Below are 23,079 nucleotides of genomic sequence, written 5' to 3'. Positions count from 1 at the left end.
AGATTAGACTTGTCTAGTTTTAAATCCTATTCATGCCTTAATCTCTGTGCTCTCTTGTAGAACCTAGACCTCCAACCTCAAATGTTAGGTAAGATTGTCAGTCTCAAATGTGTTTCAGTCCTACCATGTTGCACAATAAGTGTAGGAAAATGCATGCAATAACAAAAACATATTGTCTGAAATGGCTAACTTCTTCATTTCCCCTCTCTTAGAAGGGACTGAGCCGGTTTAGTGCAATTCCTTTGTTACTTAGACTTTGTGTCAGCTACTTCTAGCCATGGTGTTTATGCAACATCTCTGAGGATCACCAGAAACCAACAGAACCTCGCTGGTAAGACCATATCATTTGTGTGTCCCAGGGATACACACTTGCATAAGGCAAGCAGTGATGCAGACATGATTTACCTTCAGGCACAGAAGATGGCATGGATCAAACTAAAAAGGCACACCTTCAAATAACTTCCAGGGCAGCACTTTCTAATAGAACAATAGAAGAAGAAAAGCAGGCATTGAACTAAAGTTTTAAGTCACCCTTGTGGACTCACAGCCAAACCAAGGCCTCACATGACTTAACGTAGTTCAGGGAAAATCCAGAAAGCCACTCTAAGACAGCCTGAAGCAGCCTCATATAGAGCTAGTGTTGATCCAGTCCTCTGCTTGGATTTTTTCCCGAGTCTCTTTTCTTTCCTCATCACTTCCTTTTTCCACATACAGGCACATTTGGCCTGGGAGTTCATTGGCACTGACCAGCCTCAAGACTGAAAAGCTTCACCAGTTTAAGGGAACACTGGACAGACAGATTGGGTACTGGGTTGTAACACATGCTATAACAAAATGCCACACACAAGAGCTCTGAAAGGTTACAAGGGCTTAGATGTTACTGCTTAGGCAGTGAAGACATGGTAAGAAGGGTTTTCTGCAGACAAACTAGTTACCTAATGAAGCCGCACACAGAAAGCTGACAAGCAACATCAGGAAACACGCTCAGTATGGCAATATATATAAGATTGCACATTCCTTTATAAATACACATAAAAATAAAATAAAAAGATTTGTGGCTTTCCAAACTCCAGCTGCACATTGGGGAGGTTGAATGCATTATGCACAGCAACCACACTCATGTTAGCTGTGCAGCTGGCAATATGAACATTTCAAGAAACTCATTCCAGAAGATGAACATAGCTTGCATTCCCTAAATAGTTTTAACTCACCAGGCTACCCATTCACTTCACAGTACATAAGAAAACCAAACAATTCAGAATGTCTCAGCTTTTACTTGACTTAGAAGGTTGTGCATTTGTTTGGGGGATTTGTTTGAGGGGATCCCCCCTTGGGCAGGGGATGGGGGCTTAGTGGAAGACCAAAGCAGGATGACCATACTGTTCAGTGAGAAGTCATAGTACATCCCAGGCCAGGTGTTTGGGTTCACTATTGTGCCGAAGAGGAAAGGACAGCTTTTCTGTATTAAAATGGTTCACCTTTTAGAAAAAAATTCTTACTACAGACATTTCTTTCAATATTGAAATAGTACATCAACACAGACTTGTCCATTTAAAATTTTTTTTTCAAAGTTATTCTTCAGGTGAATTTATATTTTGAGTATTTCTAATTAATTCTTTTCTATAAATCACTTTTTAAGTTCATGTTTCAAAGTGTGTTGCTCAGTTCACAGATTAACACAAAATACATTACTATTTTGAATTCCCACGATGACTTTTTTGCAGCTTTTAACCAGCATACTGTGTCTCTTATCCTCTACTCTAGCATGAATTGTATAGGAAGCTTTATTTTTTTTGTAGCAAGTTTCAAGGTATATACACCCTGGTCTCATGACAAGCATTATGTTTTTGCAGGCCCTGTCCTAAAATTTCTAAGAAAGCCTCATCTTTATCACCTGAAACATCTTTATCAGCAAAAACCACTCAAGTCTCTCCCAACCTCCTTTACAGTGGAGAGAAGCACAGAAAACATTTAGTTACTTCATCCTTACCTAACTATTTCCATAATTAAACGTACAAGTAAAGTTGATGCATGTATATCTTCCAGAATTTTTTTGTGGTGGTTAAAAGAAAAAAAAAAAATTCCTCTCACATCCTTAAGCACATTTAAAAAGCTTTCCGTAATTTAAATGTGCTGTAAAGGCCAATATCAGTTCTCATTTATTTAATCGGTTTTTAAATTAAGAAAAATTGTTACGGGATTGATTTACATAGATCTTCTCTCAGAGATCAGGGGCACAGAAAGGGTAGCCTTGCTAATGACTGTGGTGTTTTGCTTAAACCCCCTAGCAGGAAGGCAGGTGAGCAAGCTCTGGTTGAAAACAGTGCTTTGTGGAAGAGGCACAGCCTATGTGATGGGGACCGAGGGGCACGTCGGCTGCGGGACAGCCAAGGCCAGGGTAGTGCAGATGCCAGCAAGCATCTTCGTTTTCCCCTCCACCCTTTCTGAAAGCCGACTGCAGCAGTTGGGTGTGGATTCCCTGAGGGTGTACAGTAGCAATTCAAATAACTAACTCTTAAAAAGCAGATGTCAGATGAAAAATGAGCAGTCTTTCAGCTGTAACAATGCATATATATCCCCAAACTGGTAAAAAATCCATCTATTTCCCCCACTGGCATCAATTCGGTGTTTGATCCGATACCTTAAAACTTCAGTACAGACAGTTACTAGTACATAAAGTTCAGCCATCTTTATTTCTGCCTTGGGAAGTTTACTGGAATCTGTAGACAAGAGTAAAAATTAATCCAATTTAAGTATATTTCTTCACTCCTCCCTAGTGAAAGTATTTTATTGTTTTTAAGGCATAAAAGGCTTTTCATGCTTTAAGAGCTCTGTAACAGCAAAGGGACTACCACTGAGCTCCTAACTCCCAATACCAAAGCACCATGTTTCTACTCTTAACTGACTCCTGACCTTCCTGGTCCTTATTCTACAGCTACAACTCCAGCATCACACATAGGAGAGCAGTTATTCAGGTTTGATCCCTCAAAATGCTAAGCCTACGTATAATTCAGTAATTTAAACAGTGTGGCATAAAATGGCTGACACACAAAACATGGAAAGCAAATGGAAACTAAATGTATAGAAAGGAATGGTAAAAAAAGCAGATAGAACTACTTCAAGTTCTCCACTACGTCATTTTAAAATGGGTGGAACCATCTCTTCTGACACTTCAAAAACCTTTCCAAGGTCCTGCAACACATAGCTGACAAGTAACCAAAATACCAGGCTTTATTACATTCTAGCATATGTAATTACTGTGGCAACAGCCAAGAATGACTGTAATAGATAATAGTTCTCAGACTCTCTGTACAAGCTAATGTACTGCATCTCTGGCATATTTAGTAGTTTGCTGGGAACCTTCAAGTGTGACAGGATACACGAAAAACTTAGCATTGCCCCAGCCCAAAGAGTTTTCTTTACATAAAAATTCTGTATTTTTTTTTTTATATATATATATATGTATACACACACACACACACAAATACACGTTCCCCTATAGATGCCACAAGGATTTGGTTGGGTTTTTTTTCTTCTCTCTCTTTCCACTTATCAGTTCTAGAAACCATCACCCAGAAAAAACTAGGATTCTGGTTTATCTCCACTCTTATTAGCATCTTGCTATAAAGCAATGTGATAACCCTCAGTTTTTAAAATGCATCCCCAAAGAGGCTGGGTTAAATCATCTATGAAGTCCCTTCCAACCTGAACAGTTGTATGAAATAACCCCAGGGAATGCTTAAGAATACCTGTGTGATTAAGGATCATAGGATCGCACCCATGATTTGTCAGCTTTCAAGTCTTCCCAGGCCAGAGATGCTAGTTTTGCTTCATTAATTACCCATACACAGAGTTAAAGGATGTGGTGTTTTGTGGGGGTTTTTTTAAGCTAAAGACATGCGCGATCCACGCTCTCCCAGCTCAGAAGAAGAGAACAGACTCAGAATTGAGGAACATCTACGGCACTCCGCAGAAAAGGAGAAGCAGCAGCAGCATGCCATAGTATAGAAAAAAAAAAGCACACAGTGTTATAAAGATGAAGAAAGCCAAGCACCAGGTTAATTTGGTATCAAGGAAAGCACAGTGTCACCTGAAATACAGCCAGCGGCTTTCATTCATCTCTTCCACCGATGGAACATGGTCACGAACTCTGGTACAGCACAAGAATGCAATGTGAGTAACAAAATGCTCATGTGATGGTAGCTTTACAGAGCTCCTTAGCAAAACAAAGCAAACCAACAAAACAACCCCTACCCAATGAAAAAAGACAAAGTGTACAAGAATAAGGATAGCAGAACAATGACAAAGTGACAAAAATCATAAAAATTAACAACAGCAGCACTATGATTGAGATGTCCAGTAATATTCTTCATTCGTTCAGATTCAGGCTGGCAAAATGCCTGTATTCATGACAGGCTACCTCCCCCAGAAAATTAGATTCAATAGCTCTCGAGAGCTGCTACACAGAGACAAAGCCGATCTAAGACAATTCCTACCACTTTGGACCTGCACATAGTCTAAAAGAGAAAAAGTCATTAGAGAACATAATCACAGGAAGCTATGCATACATGAAAGAGGCCATCAATACTGCCTAGTTTCAGAGAGTCCAAAACAACTGGTAATACGTACTAAATCACTCCGTTGGTTTAACTAACAATCTTTAACATAATTAATCCCCAGTCATAGCAGAGTGCATTTTTACTCCTTGCTTTGCCTTTTTCAATTGTACTTAAAAAAAAGAAAAACAGAAGTGAAAGCATGTTTGGTTTCTAATATTTTCCATGTAAACACCTTAGCAGCTTGTGGGGTTTTTTTCCCCCCTGTTTTTCCATGAAGGCATGCTACATGAATATGTGAAATAAAAGCCCAGATGATTAGAAATCCAGAGCCCTCACTTTACAAAGAGCAGGTGGACACACCCTGACTGCAGGCTGACATCTTAATGAACCAAATATTTAAGGCCATAGCTTGTGCTATGAAGAGCATGCACTCATCTAATCCTTGAAGGCCGAGGCAAATACCAGACTTTGGACAGATTTGTTTTGGATTCCTGGTTCAATAGCTCTTCTCCCATACTGACATACACTCCAGGTCAGAGCACTCTGCTCCAAAAGGCCAACACTGAGATGGCTCTGCATATGCAGAAAAAACTAAAATTAAAAACTGCCCAATAACTTCCTTTCTATGACTTCTCTCTCTTTGCTGTATCTTTGCCAAATTAGTATACTGAAGTTTTCCCAGATGTCTAAAATGAAAGCAGCATTTTTGGAAAATTTTAGCTATTTTGGAAGAGTTCAATTGTTCCTCAGAAGATGGCTGAGGAAGAAGAAAACTCCCACCACCATGTTTTTTAAAAAAATAAACCCCAATCACTAAAAAAACCCTGGAATTAGGAAAAGTTGTTTCAGGTTGGTTTTAAGGTGCCTTTGAGTATTTCTTTACTTGACCTAACCAAGACAGTGACTCCTAAAACTGCCTGCTGAGGCTTGCCAGAGCTTGGCAGTTAAACCCATATCACCCATGTGCTCTAGATATATCTCAACCCAATTCCTACAGGGTCTGGGCCTCCCCCACACTTTTTCTCTCTGGTGTGAATTGCTATGTCTCAGAGCACAAGAACAGAGGTAAAGAAGCATCTCCCATGTTTACTTCCAGACATACAAAAGAGGCGGCAATCTCTGTCCTACCAAGGGAAAGGCCCAGAGGGGTGAGGCTGGAAGTTCAGAGACTGCACTGCACCTCCAGTAAGACAGATTCAAGATTGATGATGAGAAACTAGAGATTGGGAAAGGAGGAGGAAGACGGGAGAAGCTAGATAGGGAAAGGCGACTGGAGAAAGTGCAGAAAAATATATGAAAGGAAAAAGTCCACAACAGTGGTCAAGGGACAGCACCTGCATCTGTGCATCTGCCCTTCAAGGGCAGCAGAGAGCAGCTAGAAGGCAGTGAAGTGAAGAATCTAAATTGTAGAATAATGGAAACAGGCTGCAAAACAGAAAGATGTAACCTCCTATCAGACATTCCCCACTCCAGTCTGGAACATGACACAAGTCTGGATCCCAGCATCAACACTCACCTCCTGCCATCACAGCACACTGAGGCCTGGTATTTAAGAAATGCACATTTTATTGTTGGACCACCCTGGGTAAGATAATAGGGTATAACCTGAGACTGCCACCAAGCTGCCAGTTTTACCACCATCCCGCATAGTTTGGTAGTTCACATAGCAGCTGTGTGAGAGTTAGTGTTTCCAGATTTCTTTTTTAGTTTGCTCATTTAAAGAAAAAAAAAAAAATCACTAAATAGAAAGCTCTTAAAAAGATTGTATTTGCAAAGTCAGACATAAGGCAGTAAATATCAAAGTTGACATTGGCTGTGCAACCTTTAACTTTTATGGTAGAAAGATACCTAAAATATTTTAAATTGAAAGATATAATGCTTTAAGATTTAGAAAAAGGTTGCTAAGTATAACTGAAATTACTTCATTAAAATAAACACAAACTTCCTCATTTGAAGCGGATTATGAAGGACAGGAAGGCATTAATCTATGTGTTGCTTCATTCAACATGAAAAGAGCCAGGTCAATAACCTCTAATGAAAAATGGAAAAAACATTATTTTGCAATACAAATGCTAGGAGTTCCCTTTTTTCCTGTGACAGATAAATGAAACGATAAGTCAGCTACTTTTCTGAAAAGAGGAACCTTGCCAGTGGTTCGATTTACAGGACTCTCGAGTTTGCTGAAATTGTTAGAACTTCAGGCAGGAAATTGTTTCTTTGTTTTAGTCTCAAAGGATGAGACTATATTTTTAATATCCAAGTCATGCTTTAGTTTCTAAGAACAAAAATAATATACTGCTAGAAAAGTATAACTGTTTACCACTCACATGCGTGGATTCGTCTCACTGATAGACAGCCAAGAAATTCAAACACATGACATCATGGCTTTAACTCCAGTTTCTGGTGTTAATTTTTAACTTGCTCAACATCAAGTGGCAGAAACCAAAAGCATCTAAAGATCCCATTATTTTTTACTCAGATTTTGCTGTCATGACCTCACTTTCCCACCCAGTTAAGCAGTATACTGAAGTTAAGTCTTTGCTACAAACCATAGGCCCTCTGCTTAGCTGTACATTTAAGCCTGATCAGTGGACCCTGCTACACTGGTAACATACCCTCCCTGGAAAGATACCTGCTCTTCTGATTACTTCAGACATTCAGAACAGAGCAACGGGAAGTAGAGGGCATTTTTACCTATTTTCCTCCTTACACTGCTTTTTACTTTACCAAAACTTAATTTTCATGTTAGCTTCTCTATCCCTCACCTGCTTTTAATATATTTCACATCATGGGAAAGAAGGGGCGACCAGAAGTGAAGAACAAAGCATGCATCCCAACTGCTATGCAATTAATGGTGCAGCCAGAATCACGTGCCTCTGCTTCTAAGCCACAGCAAAGCAGTTCTGGATCCTTGTGTAGGCATGGCCCCGTGCACGCACGCAACTGCCTCCCCACAAATGTAGTGGTAACAAGCCAGGCTGAAAGTCTTGGCTGGCGTCCGCTCTCTGGTACTGTTCTACTTAAATCGTGCAGGCACAACCTTAAACAAGACCCGTTGGTGTTGACATCTGTCTTAGCTCCTCTGACTTGCCCAGTACAACAGACATGCACCTGCAGTTCCTCGGGAAAAAGCTCAGCCCCCCACAGCCCGCAGGAACTACTGAAGGGACCACCCAGAAACCCCACTGATGGGCGACCACTGCCCACAGGATTACAGTAATGCCACTCTGCCACACAATGACCAGGCAAGCTAAACCAGCCTAAAGGGTGGGTCAGCTTGGTCAACCCTCTGTTAAAGCAGGCCCTTGTCTTCTCCTCACCTCCACACTGCAGCAAGGCCAACTACCTTCATGAGGACTTTGTAATGGCTGACTGGCTTTCCTTCTTTCCCTCCACAAAGGCCAAAGCCAACCAGGATACAACTGGTGTGAGCTTCACACCAGAGCTGGACTTTTAGGAATCCACACAAATCCTGACATTTAAGGCCAACACACAAACGGCATTAGTTTCCTATGTTTCTTCACTTAACCTAGGAAGCAAACTACCTTTTACCTTTTAACCTCTTTTCTGCTAAATAATCCTGTATGGCAACACTACTTATTTCCAGCCTGTTGCAATCTAACCTAATGGGCAAGTGCCAAGGCTCAGAAAGCATCCCAGGCCACCCCAGGGACAAGCTACCTACTGCAGAGCCTCAGGACTGCATCAGCGCTATAGACTGTGCTGCTGAGGCTGCTGAGCAAGGCACTGGGACAGCATCTCACCTTCATTTCTTCCTGCTACCTCTTCCACTGGGTAGAAAGGGATGGAAAAGAGAAAAGCAGCATGTTTCTAAAATTCAGCTGGAAACTAATTTGTCCCTTTCTTAAATCTGTAAGGTCAGACAGGACTTCTTTCCAGCAGAAAGTGCTCTTTACCAGCACAATTTCTAATTCTCCATCAGCTGCAGACGGCTGCCACCTCCTGGCACAATTCTGATTTCGTGAGATCTCAAGTGCAGCTTCCATCATCACCGTCTGTCGTTGCAGATGACACCAAGTTGGGCAGGAGTGTTGGTCTGCTTGAGGGTAGGAAGGCTCTACAGAGGGACCTGGACAGGCTGGATCGATGGGCCGAGGCCAATCGTATGAAGTTTAACAAGGCCAAGTGCCGGGTCCTGCACTTGGGTCACAGCAACCCCACACAGCGCTACAGGCTTGGGGAAGAGTGGCTGGAAAGCTGCCCGGCAGAGAAAGACCTGGGGGTGCTGGTCCACAGCCGGCTGGATATGAGCCAGCAGTGTGCCCAGGTGGCCAAGAAGGCCAACGGCATCCTGGCCAGCATCAGAAATAGTGTGGCCAGCAGGAGCAGGGAGGTGGTCGTCCCCCTGTACTGGGCACTGGTGAGGTGACACCTCGAGTCCTGTGTTCAGTTTTGGGCCCCTCACTGCAGGAAAGACATGGAGGGGCTGGAGCGTGTCCAGAGAAGGGCAACCGAGCTGGTGAGGGGCCTGGAGCACAAGTCTGATGAGGAGCGGCTGAGGGAGCTGGGGTTGTTTAGTCTGGAGAAAAGGAGGCTGAGGGGAGACATTATCGCTCCCTACAACTGCCTGAAAGGAGGCTGTGGTGAGGTGGGTGCTGGTCTCTTCTGTCAGGTGGCTGGAGATAGGACGAGAGGTAATGGCCTCAAGTTGCGGCAGGGGAGGTTTAGGCTGGATATCAGGAAAAATTTCTTTACTGAAAGGGTTGTCAGACATTGGAACAGGCTGCCCAGGGAGGTGGTGGAGTCACCATCCCTGGAGGTATTTAAAAGACATGTAGATGCAGTGCTTAGGGACATGGTTTAGTGGTGGACATGGCAGTGTTAGGTTAAAGGTGTTTTCCAGCCTAAACGATCCTATGATCAATAGATCAGTGCCTATCAAGGCAGCTGTAGGCAGACCTCCTTGTTTATATGATACCCTTCACTTAATAGGGAAGTTAACCATTTATTTTCTGTCAACCATGCCAAACAAATGACAGTTAAAATTACTGCTTACTGGCAAGAGTGAGTAAATCTCCCCAAAAACTACAGCTAAACACTCAAAACTATGGTTCGGCTAACTGCCTTTTGGCAGTTACTTTAGGAATGGTATCATAGCCTTTCCAGCTGTTCTGCCTTGTTGGCCACATGAATGATTTTTGCAAGTATAGCCTACCCAAAAGGCAAGCCTGGTATAGATACGGTGTTAGCCCTTTTTCCCTTCAGGAGCAATTCATCAGCCAGGCTCGTGGAGTCTCACTACTGAACCGGATTAGTCCTGCTGAAGGAGTAAGTGCATATTCTTGGATGCTTCCATAAACTGCTTCCTAGGCTCAATGCGCGGAGGGGGGGGGGGGGGGGGGGGGGGGGGGGGCTGGGACACAACGACCAAAAAAGCTGCTACTTCACAACTATTTTCCAGGTACCTTTTTAAGGTTGTTACGCAGCTTTCACCTGGGAACAGAAACCAGTCAGGCTGGGCTTAGAAATATTGTTTGGATGTGGTATCTCATGATCATTAATGACACAACTGCACTGGAATTTGTTCTGTTGTTGACTTCACACCAGGTGTTGCATTACCTGTTGCTAGTGACATGACCTTCAGAGAGCCTGACTACATGGAAGTGATGCTTCTTTCTGGTCTGCTAGCCAAACATCTGGAACTTGCATTTAAAGACAGTTTTAAAGGGCAGAAATAAATTCATTTGGCACCAAAACAAGGAAACTGTGATTTCCCAATGTTTGCTGTTAGAGCTGTGATACTGTAAATGACTGCTGAAATGCTGGTCTCCGGCTGGAAGCATGCTACCTTCAATGAGAAGAGTTCACAAGCATTTCTGGGAATCCTAGTCAATTATTTTTTTTTTTTTTGCCAACCTAGAAAACACCTGCTACCTATTGCCACAAACAGTTCACTTAAGTTTTCCAAAAGTAGCACCAGTCCCTAAGAACGATCAGTTCTTCCAAAGACTGAAACTGGTTTTACCTAAGATTGTTTTTTCCTATCCTATCACATGACAATAGGATACAAATTCTGATTAGCACAGTTAGAAAGCAAGACAAAGCAGGCTTTCAAGTGCCAAAGAGCACAAATAATTTACATATGAAAAACACACTGAAGGGTTTGTACAGCATGCATTGTTTTAATTCCACTCTATTTACCTTCGCCCACCCAACTGCCAAAACTTTCACAGAACAACAACATACGTGGTCTTCAACAGTGATTGATTCACAATTCTCTAGCGCTTCTGTTGATAAGTATCCTCAAACATGAATGTACTCGCAGCCCAAAAGCACTAAGTATTGGCCAGGATTTACAGGCAAACATCTATAATCACGCTACTCACCATTTTCACAGGTCTTCTCTAAACAGGAGGAAACACACCTGGAAGACTAGCAGGATCCCATTTATCCCAGTTGTTTAGATAACATCAGGTTTGTTTGGATAGATGTTTAAAGTGCATTCAGTTTAGCACCACCCACTAAAGAATCCATTTAACTTAAAAAACATAACAGGGCCATTACCAAGAGCCAGACAACAGGGAAACGCCTTAGTACAATAGGAAGAGAAGTTTATATGGGACTAGATAGATTCTTTCTTTTCAATATAGGGGCTGCTGTATTGGCAACGCTATTTCCTGTCCTACTGGGCTGACAAGGACCTAGATACCTACTTGCAGAGCATCAGAGAGCTTTAGGCTGAATCCCAGCAGCGTCAGTACATTTTCTTCACCAACCTGCACTAGCACTTTCCTCTGTAAAACATAATGTTCTAAATACCTAGAACAACTCTAGCAAGCACCAAACAAGTTCTGTAGGACTATGCCCAAATTAGCACGGCTGCCACTTGAAAAGTGAAGTTTCCCCAGCATGCAGTTGCATACTGACCTGATGTTCAGCCATGACAGCATGGGAGTTGTACCTCCACCAACAATCCACACAGTGAAAAAGACGATGAGGAGAGTTGTTGAGAACATCATTTGATGTGAGTAGGTAGCAGTATCTCGTATAGCCAGAGCAAACGCCATGGCTCCCCTGAGACCTATGTGAAAAAATGAAATAGTGGAGCTTCAGAAGTGCAACTGCGCCTATTTATAACACAGCATCTTTCCTTGCTCCCTCCCTGCCACACAGGCACAAAGCGACAGGCAGAAAGCACTGGACTCCAGCAAGTTTTAATTCCCTCAGTTTCCCTGATAAATTATACCCTGGGATGATTTAGAACATAATTTGCCCTGGTAGTTTTCTGTAACTTACAGAATCCACAAGTGCTAAGAAAAGGTGTAAATATTTCCAGAAACTAACAGGAAAGAAATGCAGAAACAAACAAGTTGCAGACAACAGCAAAACATATTATGGAAATCAAGCAGCTCCCTGAATCCAAATGAAAATGCACACTTTTCCAGTTGATTCCATAACTGAAGCATGAGTCCTTGATATGAAATTGCTATCAGCTGGAAAAATATTCTAGTTAATAACATGTTCACAGGCTGACTATATTCTCCCCCACCCCCATTTATGAAACTCCACTAGCAAGGACATGGCATTTGGCCATCTGCAGACCTAAGCAGGGGAATCACAGAATGGTTGAGGTTGGAAGGGACTTCTAGAGGTCATCTGGTCCAACCCCCCTGCTGAAGCAGGGTCACCTGGAGTAGGTTGCCTAGGACCACATCCAGATGGCCTTTGAATATCTCCAAGGATGGAGATCCCACAACCTCTCTGGGCAACCTGTGCCAGTGCTTGGACACAGTAAAAAGTGCTTCCTGATGTTCAGAGGGAACCTCCTGTGTTTCAGTTTGTGCCCACTGCCTCTGGTCCTGTCACTGAGCACTACTGGAAATAGTCTGGCTCCCTCTTCTTTACACCCTCTTGTGTACAGAGGCATCCCCGGCACTTCTTGAGGATGCACACGTTTAGACAGACTCCATGATTTGGTTTAAATGACAAACAGTTGTCTGTGTGACAGAAATCGTAAGGGAGTTTAAGTCAAATACCTTGCTTTCTTCAACTAAGTGGGAGAGGGCACCCATAAATACACCTCGATTTTCTCAGCAGATACCTGTTTCTGCACAATGTGTACATCATCTCAGCTAGAAATAACCTTCTGGAAGAGATACATCCCAATTCCCCTATCCCCTTCAGATGCACTTCAAATGAAAATACTCTATTCCCAACATGAAGTGACTGCTTGCTGCCAGCAGCTGGCATTTCAAGATGTCACTCTTCCCAGATGTGACACACTTTCTGTAAACGTTGAAAGACAGGTGATGGCACACTGCAACAACCATTAAGTCTTCTATTCAGGATGCATGGATGTGGATTATAAAAGCAGAAGGTAGTACTATAAATTGCTTATGCATTAAAAGTAAGATTTTTTGCTTTACCAAACATTTTTGCTTTTACCTGAAAACATCATCATGTGCTGAAAGTTCCAGCTGATCTTATGCCTTCTGCCCAGATTCAACAGGAATGAGAGAGGGTAGATGTGTGCAGCTCTGCCCAAAAAGATTGCAATCTGTTCACAGCTGAGGGTTAAGGATTTCACTTTCCTGAGGTATGCACTCTTGGGTACCTGGCTCTAACATGAAGCTTCTGTTTTAGTGAGAGGCTTACATCATGATATCCAGTGTTCTTGTTATGTCTGTCTACATAAAACAGACTTTCATCTATTACGTGCATACAGAACTCGTTGCACAGAATGCAAGTTAACTAATATAACCTAGCTTTTTAATGCATAGTGCAATTATACCTAGTATTAAAATTACCAGTTGTACAAGTGAACACTTTACTTATAAAATTCACACTTTAAACAACGATCACTACCACCATTCGATTATGTGTTTCACACCAACAGAAACTCAGTCCTATGTACAGAAGGAAAACCAACATAAGACCAGCAAGCAGCCACTCCCTTACAGCACCTGCAGAGGCACAGTCTCCTACTGGCTGGCAAGCACACTTAAGAGTACAGAGTTACCAAGATGATAAATCCAAAAAGCACTTGTTGGCACTAGAACGAAGTTCAAAAAGAGTAGTAAGAGAGTATTGCAGAAATTCATGACAGTAGGTGGTAAGCTCCTTCCCTCCCTTACTGTGGTATAAAACATCCAGTGGTTCCAGTGAAGAAGCAGAAAGCTCAATACACCCTCCACCATCTAGGTAACACTTTGGGACAAACTAGAGTGATGTGCTGAAAACCTATAAAACACCAACACAGCTAGAAGCCCACCAAACACTGATCATTTGCTGCTGGGATAACAACATTAGAAGAATGAAACAGCTATCTTATGGAAAAAAAATAAAAGCATATAAGAGCTCTAGACACCACTGGGTTGTTGCTGTAGCTAGAGTAAAGCAATAGTGTCTGCAGGAAATTATGTCTCTAGGAAAATAAGATTTTGATTATTACTTTGTACAAAAAGCTTCATGTAATTATTGCGAACAACTTTTATAGCAGTCCTTTTGAGGACTGCAGAAATCAGACATCAGAAGCCATCATAACCAATGTATGTAGGAATAATGGCTAGGATTTTGTCAATGACACTGAGGCTTTAGCTCTGCCTTTGCAGTCCAACTTTCTCTTTCAACAGCCAGTGATGCCTCTACATTTCACCCCCACAAGGTGTTAACTCAATGGGGACAGTAGCTGTTGAGGCAAAATGTAGGTGCTAGTACTAGCTGCCCTCCTCACAAAGGCAGAAAAACGCTTAAGAGGCAACAGAGGTTAAGTGCAGTAGTAGAAAGATGTGGAAAATGTAATAAAAGGTAGGTGGGTAGAAAGAGAAAGGAACAAAATAAATACTTAAAACAAACCCAAGACAGATAGCGTAACCTGAGAGAGGATGGAAGGCCACAGCAAAGGTGAAAAATTACAATGCTTAATATACCAGATGCAACTATTCTCTTCATGTCTTTATCCAATGGCTGCAGGGCTCTGGAGCATTTTTTATGTCAGAAGAAAGGACGTGAGGAGACACAGGAGAAAATTCATTACTGTTTCAGAAAAAGTAAATGGCCACAGGAAAATAAAAGACAAATGTGATAAATCCCTAGAAGCAGTACAGAGATGAGAAAAAATAGTAGAAAGGAGGAGAGAAAAGAAGTACACTCCAGATTAGGCCATCTTTATGTGTTCTTTCACGGGGTTTTATCTCCATTGCTGCTAGTCCTACTCCTGCACCAGGCAGAGAGAAATAAAGACTGGAAGACTAGTTCCCATTGCTTTATGCACACTTAATTGCTCTGAATTTTGAAGCAGCCAGGAATATAGTGAAAAAATAGTTACATAAGCCATTTCAACAGGGGCAGGGTGCAGAGAGGAATCCTAGTTTACATGAGCGTGACTACTAGGAATTGTTCATTTCTGGGGAATTTGAGAGCCAGGTACCAAGTCAGCCAGGGACAATAGGAACTGGATACCCACCTCCAACACCAGCACCTTTCAGCAGTGTGTACCCTTCATGTCACGGTCTGCACTACAGCTCGGTTCCTTCCTCCTCCCATCACCTGAGATCCTGACCTCTACCTTTGAGCCATGCTCCAAAGATAATCTGGTCACCCACAATCCTCTTTATTTACTTGAAGTTTGTTTGCTTTCTTCAAGGGACCATTGGAAGCGAAGAGAAAAATTAATCCTTTTCTAGGCCTCCAAAGTTCAAATACAAGAGCAACACAATCACTGCTGGCTGTCAATAGCCAAGTCACACAGTAAAGCATATTCGTTTATTTATCTATTGAAATCATATATCTTCTAGCACTTGCTCAGCTACAGAGCCAAACTGTGTGGCGCAGAGGCCTTAGGGCTTTGACGTAAGGGGTAACCAAAGATTGTTCTCAAAATTATTGTGCCTGCAAGACATCAGGGAAACTCAGGTCAGCCACCATCCTCTGTCTGGTAAAGCCAACAGACACCACAAGTTTTCAGGCACATAAGATAACAGAGAAACCTCACACAAAGCAAAAAAGGATACAAAAGCTCCAATGATGAAAACTGGGCTGAATATGTGTTTCTGGAAAGTAAACAGTGCCAAACCCATATAAGAAAATATGAAGTTCTCAGCCAGGAAGTGCAATACCTCAAAGAGCTAGGGAGAAAACAGTCAAATGTTAAAGGTCAAGCAATAAAGATGCTTTTCAGCAACAATAGTACATAGACTACCACAGCAATATACTGTATAAAAGGTGAAAGACAGTCTTGCCTGCTTAGTGCGACTTCTTGATTCAACTGACAAGTTATTGTATGTATAATGCGCCTGGGTAATTCCACAGAAGAGGACAGCCACCACACCTGTGAACAGAATTACATGTAAAAATCAGCCTGTTTACTGTGTGAGTTCAACACGTTTTCCCTTCCTGAGTTCTATTAAATTTATACATCATCCTTAACCTTGAGATTTTATGAACCTTATTTTCAAGTGAGTTAGATTCCAGGTTGGGGAGGTGGTGTTTGAACCACACCGTTGCTCTTAAAAGCCTTTGTTACAGCGAGCTGCACCTTCAGTGACATTGTACAGAACGTAAAAAAAGCTTTAAGTACCAACATCATGTTTCTCATAGGTAAGTTCCAATGAGAAAGTGGAAAAAATGGCTGCTAAGACAGACAGGACTTCTGTCTCCGTGTACTTGAATCCCAACAACTCACCAGTAAATCCACAAGCTTCTGCGAGCAAGAAAGTGCTCCAGGACATCAAGAAGAAGAGAGCCGTTTCCAGCAGGGGGAAGCAGTGCAACTTGGTAAACTTTGTCACGTTCAGTCATTTGTTAAGGGATCAAAAATAAATCCTTTGGCTTGTCTGTACCCAGTATTTATAAAAAACACTTTTATTTGCTAACGACCAATGCTAGTTGTAAAACAAAACACTTTCAGTGCTGAAAAACATCCATTCCATCACATCAACACAAACTTCAGAATCAAGGTCTCCCCTCACAGCAGTCAGTTTTGGATATTTTTGCTACATATCCATGGCCTAACTGTAGCTCCACTTCTTTGAGGTAACATCTTACCCTATGCCATGTTTCCCTGCAAAATGCCAGCAGGGAAGGAATATATATCTGGTGTTCCTTTTAGATTGTGTGTCTTGGGTTTTAGGGGGTTTTTTGTTTGATTTGGGTTTGGTCCCCTCCACACTCATGCCAATAAAGATCCCTCTCCATCTTCAAACAAAGCATAAAATACATTCAGAAGCATTTAATTCACTGGGCTGTTCTTGACTACAGCAACCCTAAGATGAAGTAGATTGAGCAGAATTTTTCTGCTCAGATTTGTTGACAAGTCTTTTTCAGCAAGCATGGCTACTTCTGTGGTTCTGAGGCAAAACAGAAATCCTGCCTACAACAAAATATATTTCCTCTCCTTATGTTGATGTGTTTTAGAGTAAAAGCCAACTCAGAGCAGCTTAGTCTTTCAATGGGAAGGAAAACCAAGTTCGTCTTCCAGAGGAGAGCAAAACTTGAGGAATGTCAAACACACACTGAATTAACAGTTCATACAGCTACTGTAGAAGTGGAACAGATTTCAGTAGCGTTAAATATAGCTCTTCACATACTACAAAAAAGTTGTTCACACATTTATAGAATTTTGGGTTGGTTTCCCCCCCCCCCCCCATCATTACTCTGGCAACAGGTAAACACTGAACAGCTCACTGTACCCAAGGTGCAGACAGCTATGCACAACTCTACTAGAGGACACAGAAAGAAACCATATGCTAACAGGGGTGGTAGAGAGATCCCTCATCTTTTTGAAAGCTGACAACTAGTACAATCTTCTTGGAAATCCAAGAGCACAGCAAGGATACTTGAAACAGTAAGGTGGTAGCACTCTCCCCTGCTCATATGAAGGCAATTGGTAACTCAATGGACACATCAAGGCTGCACCGTCATCCACCACTGCTCTCCATGTGTAACACAGCTGCATCCTGGGCTCTCTGCAGCACTACACAATCTAAAGCTAATGGCAGCACAGCTGCTTGGGGAGTCATGGCTCAATATGGGATGGAGATGTTAAAAGCAATGAGCAGCACTGCTTTTCACAGGAAATTCACGGGTCATGGGAGGTCTGGGGCTCACAGCACTCGACTGCCTCCTGCAAGCACCAGTCAGGTAGCCCAGAGACTCAGCTGAAACAGTCTCCTGTGGGCTTTATCACAGAACACGGCATTCACAACACGCCACAAGTGATTAACACCAGAGGCTAACAGCTGGCAGCATTTCAATGGGAGCCTGGTTAGGATGAAGCAATCCTGAGGCCAGCTGCCTGCTCCCCACTCACACCTACTTCTTGTTGGCATTCTCTGCTAATTTGGAGAAGGGCAAGGGCTCTGAAACCCATACTGCAGCCACACTTTCAACTGCAAACCTACTTTGCCCTCAAAACAAAAGCCCAAACCATCATAAAAAAAAATACCATTATCCATGACAGTTGGCATTACACCAAATATAAAACTCAGCAGTTTTTTAAACAGCTGCTAATTCTCCACACCGTCACTTCTCCATGTAAACCATCTCTCTAAAACTTTTGAGGATGTACTGTTACACTCAGCTGAACTCCTCCTCTCCGTCAACTGACCTATTTTCTAAGATCATGCTTCTGAAGCAGCAACATCCACTGTAGCAACAATTAGAACCCATCTTCCCACAGAGTGCTTAAATAATCCCACCGCAAGTTTATCCCAGCGCCTGGCTCAAAAAGCATTCATGGATGCTTGGGAAACTGGACAGCCACAGTCACTCGATGGGAGAGGAACAGGTTGAACCTTGTTCCCCTGAAATTAGGCAAGGGCCCATGTCAGAACCAGTTCCTCATTTCCAGTCTATTCTGGCAGCTTTGTGAATCAAATTCTTTATTCCCCTTGCTGTTATGAGTAACCATACCAAAACATTTCATTAAATCTGAAATGAAAACCTATGTTCATCTTTTTGGAGGAAGATGAAGGTGAAAGAAAGGTAAGAAAAAAACCCCATTCTGTTATTTCATATAATTGACCAAACTGAAGTGTTAATTCAAATTAAATTATTATTTCTGTTTTCTTAACTTTCTTTATTCCTTAGACACGGCCTTCTACTTCATTTCAAGCAGGCAGATTCTGCAATTTAGAAGGAAAATACAAAGTGGTACAATACCTTAACTATTATAAAAATAACCACAGATAGTGAGGTCAAGACAGCTTGCTGAAAGCCAGAACAAGTCCTTGTATATTATCTGCATCATATTTGGAAACTAAGTATTCTGTCTGTTTTCAAAGGACAATGCATGACTGCATGAAACCTCTCACTCAGAGGTACAGTTATAGGTACTTCACAGCTACAGGAATAACAAACTACTAACTTCATTCATGACTTAAGTTATGGGTTCTAATCAGCTATGAAGAATAAAATGCAAATTTACAGTTTGCTTCTACATTATTGCATGACATCAAGTATTTTTCCAAAAGAAAATAAAGTTGTGTAATTGAGCAATGATTTAAGGATTTTTTGTTTTGTTGTTTTCTTTAAAGAAAAAACAACCAAAAACCAAAACAACAACAACCACACACACACACACAAAAAAAAAACCACTACAGAGGCTGTCTTCTGAACAGCCTCCCCGCTCCCAGCCTCCTATCACCCTCCTGAGCATAAATATTAGAAACAGTAAGAACCGATTGCTGCTTCAGAAGAATGATTTTACAAAATGGATCCGAATGCATTTCAGCTGTAATTAGTAGCCAGCCAGCAAGCCAAAAAACACAGCAACAGCATTTGAGCAGCTAGATGTATGGATGGCCAGTAGCCTAAAAGCCAGATGAAGAATCATGGTTCTGGGTCACACTGATTGCAGATCAGTGGAACTAGAAGATGGAACATTAAAGCATCAAGAGAACAGCTTCCCCCTTATACCTGAAGGGTTTCCATTATGCAGACACATCAGACAAATCTGCACAATGTGTATATAATAAGATACAGTTGAGTCATGACTGCTTAAGATGAAGAGTCACACATTCATGATTATTGTATACAATATCACATTTTTCCCCTTTTAGGTCACTGCTGTTCATAAGTCTAGGCAGATCAAAGCAATCTGGGATACATACAAATACGGTTAGACTAGCCAGTCTGAAAGCAAAGAATTTTAATTTTTTCCTGAAGAAGCATCATGCTTTCTGGAGCAAGTCAGGCTTAATATTTACTGCCTGAGCCTAAAACCCACATAAATCGCTTGCTGAGCGCCTCAGAGCTCTAATCAAATAGCAGCAGTAAGCTTCAGGAGAACAGGACAGATCATGTAAAGTACATCATGTTATGATGTTAAGTCTGGTAGAGATACAATCTTGTCCAAGACGGATTACATCAGATTTCCAGCAGAAAGTTTAAATGTAAGACTCAACCCTGTGGGGTCAGAAATAGCCATTAATGATTTTACTGAAGACAGAATCAAATACCAGTTACCATACGAGATGTCTTTCAAGCCTAAACCCTATTTTTTTAATTTCATAAGAAGAAACTGAACATTAGGACATGCCCATTTAGGGCCTCCCCTTGGCTTCCAGTGTGCAGCATCACCACTAAAACTTCTAGTGTGGCCACAGTTATATTGGAAAAAGCTGACTTCTGTGGGTACCTATAATGCTTTTCTACAGACAAAGGTTGCATGAATACTGATCACATCTTCACACTCAGATTAAAACAAGCAGGAGTCAATTTTGCTATAGCTGGAAACAGGAGAGCCCTGTTAATACCTGAATGTGGCATCTAGTCTGGAAGACCTAAACATGAAAAAGGATATCAGAGCTGTCACAACCCCCGTCACTGCTCCCATCATGAAAGAACCACTGAATATTCCCAGGAAAACACCAACAGACTTGAAAAATGCTGCTGCATCAAAAGCATGGGTATTTTCACCTGTTGGCTGGTAGGCAACTATAGATCTAGAAAGAGAGTAACACAATGAGAAGTTAGAAGTGGCATCAGAAAAGTTTTATTCCGTAACAGCAACACGTGAGCAACAGAAGAGACAATCCCATACTGAAGGCAAATTTGCCATTCTGGTGTATGTATGCATGAGGGATCTTGGCAAATGTTTGCAATGTTTATTAATTCAGTTCATTATTCCATTTAAATTTAAAATAACATTTCTTAGAAAAAACATTTATTTTAGACAAACACCAGAAGCAATTAAGTAATTTCAGAGTAGAAATTCGGGTAGTTACTTACGAAGATAATACAATGGCAACAGCATCATTCAACACGCTCTCCCCAAACAGAAGGGCATAGAGATCGACATCAGCATGCAGCTCATTAAATATTGCTAGCACAGTAACTACAGAAAGAAAAGAGAAAAATCACACTGGCTGACTTTAGGAATGACTGTGTGAGCTGATGGAGCAGACCTTCCAGTTTGCCTAAAGCAACAAAACCCAGGAATTGAAGTACAGGATCAAAATTAAACTGGGAAACAGACCAGTTGTGTTTATCTATAGGTAAGCAATTCCACCATCAGTTTTAGGGCAGCTCTATTAGGATGTGGCTCTGTTGTCCTCCCACCTGCAGTGTTTATAGGAAAGCCCCCATGACCAAGGTGCATGGGGCAGACAAAGCACTTCTACCAAAGCCCTGGTATTTTTTGTAGAACATGTTCCATACAAAATAATCAACAAAATATTGTGCAGCTCTTGCTGCTTTTAAAGGCTGTATGGATTGTTGACATAGCTTTATTATTTCAGCCATTGTAAAATAGTGCTAATAATCCTAAGGGTTCCCCAAAGCATATGCTATGCCACAGGAGCGTGCATTTGCACAGAATCCGAAAAGGGCAAGACTGCTAAATATTTATAACCATCCTTTCAAGAAACTTCAGTCTGAGATGAAAGACCATGATCTTGAAGATGTTCCCATATACAAGCTTCAAAAATCACATGGTGATTTTTTGCATAAATTGTGTGCAACCACCAGCTGTTCAGAGCTCAGCTCAATCACAGGAGCTACTTCCCATTTTCACACAAATCACCACTGAGCACCTCAAATAAGCTGTTTTAAATGTCAAGCTTCATACTTCATCACTCCCTACCCCAGGCCCTGACACACACCAGCTCTCCACACTGATCTGTCAAGCAGAGACACCTATGTGAGCCTGCTGGACTTTGAAGGATGACTAGATTATTTTAGCAAAAGCTCATATTACTTTGCCAGAAGAGAATTCTTCTGCTTAAACTTGTAAAACATGAAGTTCATTTGAAGGAGAAAAAAAAAAATCCCCACACCTAAAGAGCTTAAAATCCTCAAATATTGCTCTTAAATTATCCAATGTAATGTATCCAAGCAATGTAGCTAAAGAAGGAAGTCTTGCTATCCAGATATGTAATAATTTCATCTATTTTCAGTCTTAAAATTGATGCACACTAAACAAAAAAACTACTGGGGGAAAAAAAAAAATATTTAAAGTATTTGAACAGGAAAGTTACAGTTTTCCCCAAACATACCATCATGTCATACCAGTCCAGCACCAAACCGACAGAGAACGGCTTTCACAAAACTCAGAATTTTTAGGCATTTCAGAGAAGAGGATCAGAGATACTTTCATAACATAACTGAAAATAAAGTGCTATTAATATCTTCATGCTATGCAGCCAAAATCCTAGCAATAGGATTATTCTGGAGGATTATTAAAAAATATTCAGCAAGCTACCTGGATCAGTGGCAGATATTATCGCTCCAAAGAGGAGGCAGTCTGTATAATAGAATTTATCAGAGAGCTGACCCACCAACTTCATTAGTTTCACAACCCCATACATGAGATTCCTGAAGAGAAAGAGGATAAAACAGTCCAAGTCAAACAAGTTGGTGCATTTCAGGCAGGCAAAGGAAAAGCACAAGCAACAATATTGCAGGTGGGCTTGGTTATGCTACAACCTTGTGGGGCACTGCCACAGTTTAACACTAAGCTCTCAAAATTAATTTTCCTCTTTTTCCTATGAACTGAGTCAAGTGATATATGATCCAGAAGATGTAATTTAAAATTAGTAAGCAAAGCATGAAATCTGTTCGCACAACCAGTACACAGAATCTACAGGTTGTTTCCTTTTTCAACGAAAGGGAACATTTTGCTGCTGAAAATTCCCCTCAGTATTGCTTCTCCCAACACAGTACATAGGCCAAAAGCTCTGAGCTAAGAATAGCCTTCAAAGTATTTCTCTAGTGAAATTCTTTGAGAAACAAACCAAGGTCACCTATGCAATTCAGAATTTCTGTATTTCAGAATATCCATACACCAGACACTAATATTAGCAGCATAAGAGATTGTATGCAAGTAAACCAGTGTGACTAGCTATCTTAAAGTAGATTGTGTACATATATACATAAAACTATATATATACACATATGCAGAGAAAGAGACAGTGCGCGCACGCATGTGGGCACTGAAAGGGACATCTTTAAAAGTTTGATAGCTAAAATTCTATTACAAGTAGTGTCAACAATTCAAGTTAAAGTCAATTCCAGTAAGAGTCTAACAAGGTTTGGTTTTGGACTAGACCATTACATCAAA

At 41.4% G+C, this 23,079-nt stretch overlaps 1 protein-coding gene across 10 annotated transcripts in view; it reads right to left on the bottom strand.

Annotated features, from left to right (window-relative positions):
- Positions 1 to 23,079, bottom strand: part of SLC9A7 (solute carrier family 9 member A7) — a 79,267-nt gene that overhangs the window by 17,258 nt on the left and 38,930 nt on the right. For 5 of the 10 annotated variants that reach the window (XR_008233055.1, XR_008233054.1, XM_052774139.1 and 2 more), the window contains exons 5-12: positions 22,222 to 22,334; positions 20,751 to 20,856; positions 20,318 to 20,464; positions 16,204 to 16,304; positions 15,761 to 15,849; positions 15,533 to 15,646; positions 12,966 to 13,077; positions 11,448 to 11,601 (exon numbers count right to left, since the gene is read on the bottom strand). Coding sequence is in view for 7 of the 10 variants with exons in the window: in XM_052774139.1 (XP_052630099.1) it covers positions 11,448 to 11,601; positions 12,966 to 13,077; positions 15,533 to 15,646; positions 15,761 to 15,849; positions 16,204 to 16,304; positions 20,318 to 20,464; positions 20,751 to 20,856; positions 22,222 to 22,334 (936 nt within the window). In the remaining 3 variants the exon portion in view is untranslated. Of the gene's footprint in view, positions 1 to 405; positions 478 to 4,090; positions 4,151 to 6,075; positions 6,141 to 11,447; positions 11,602 to 12,965; positions 13,078 to 15,532; positions 15,647 to 15,760; positions 15,850 to 16,203; positions 16,305 to 20,317; positions 20,465 to 20,750; positions 20,857 to 22,221; positions 22,335 to 23,079 lie in introns of those variants that run through there. The other 5 variants (XM_052774137.1, XM_052774135.1, XM_052774134.1 and 2 more) reach the window with 3 other exon arrangements.

Source organism: Harpia harpyja, chromosome 22, assembly GCF_026419915.1.
Source record: "Harpia harpyja isolate bHarHar1 chromosome 22, bHarHar1 primary haplotype, whole genome shotgun sequence".
Classification (NCBI taxonomy): Eukaryota; Metazoa; Chordata; class Aves; order Accipitriformes; family Accipitridae; genus Harpia; species Harpia harpyja.
Note: the sequence above shows the minus strand (reverse complement) of the source record. Positions and strands in the feature narration are given on the sequence as shown.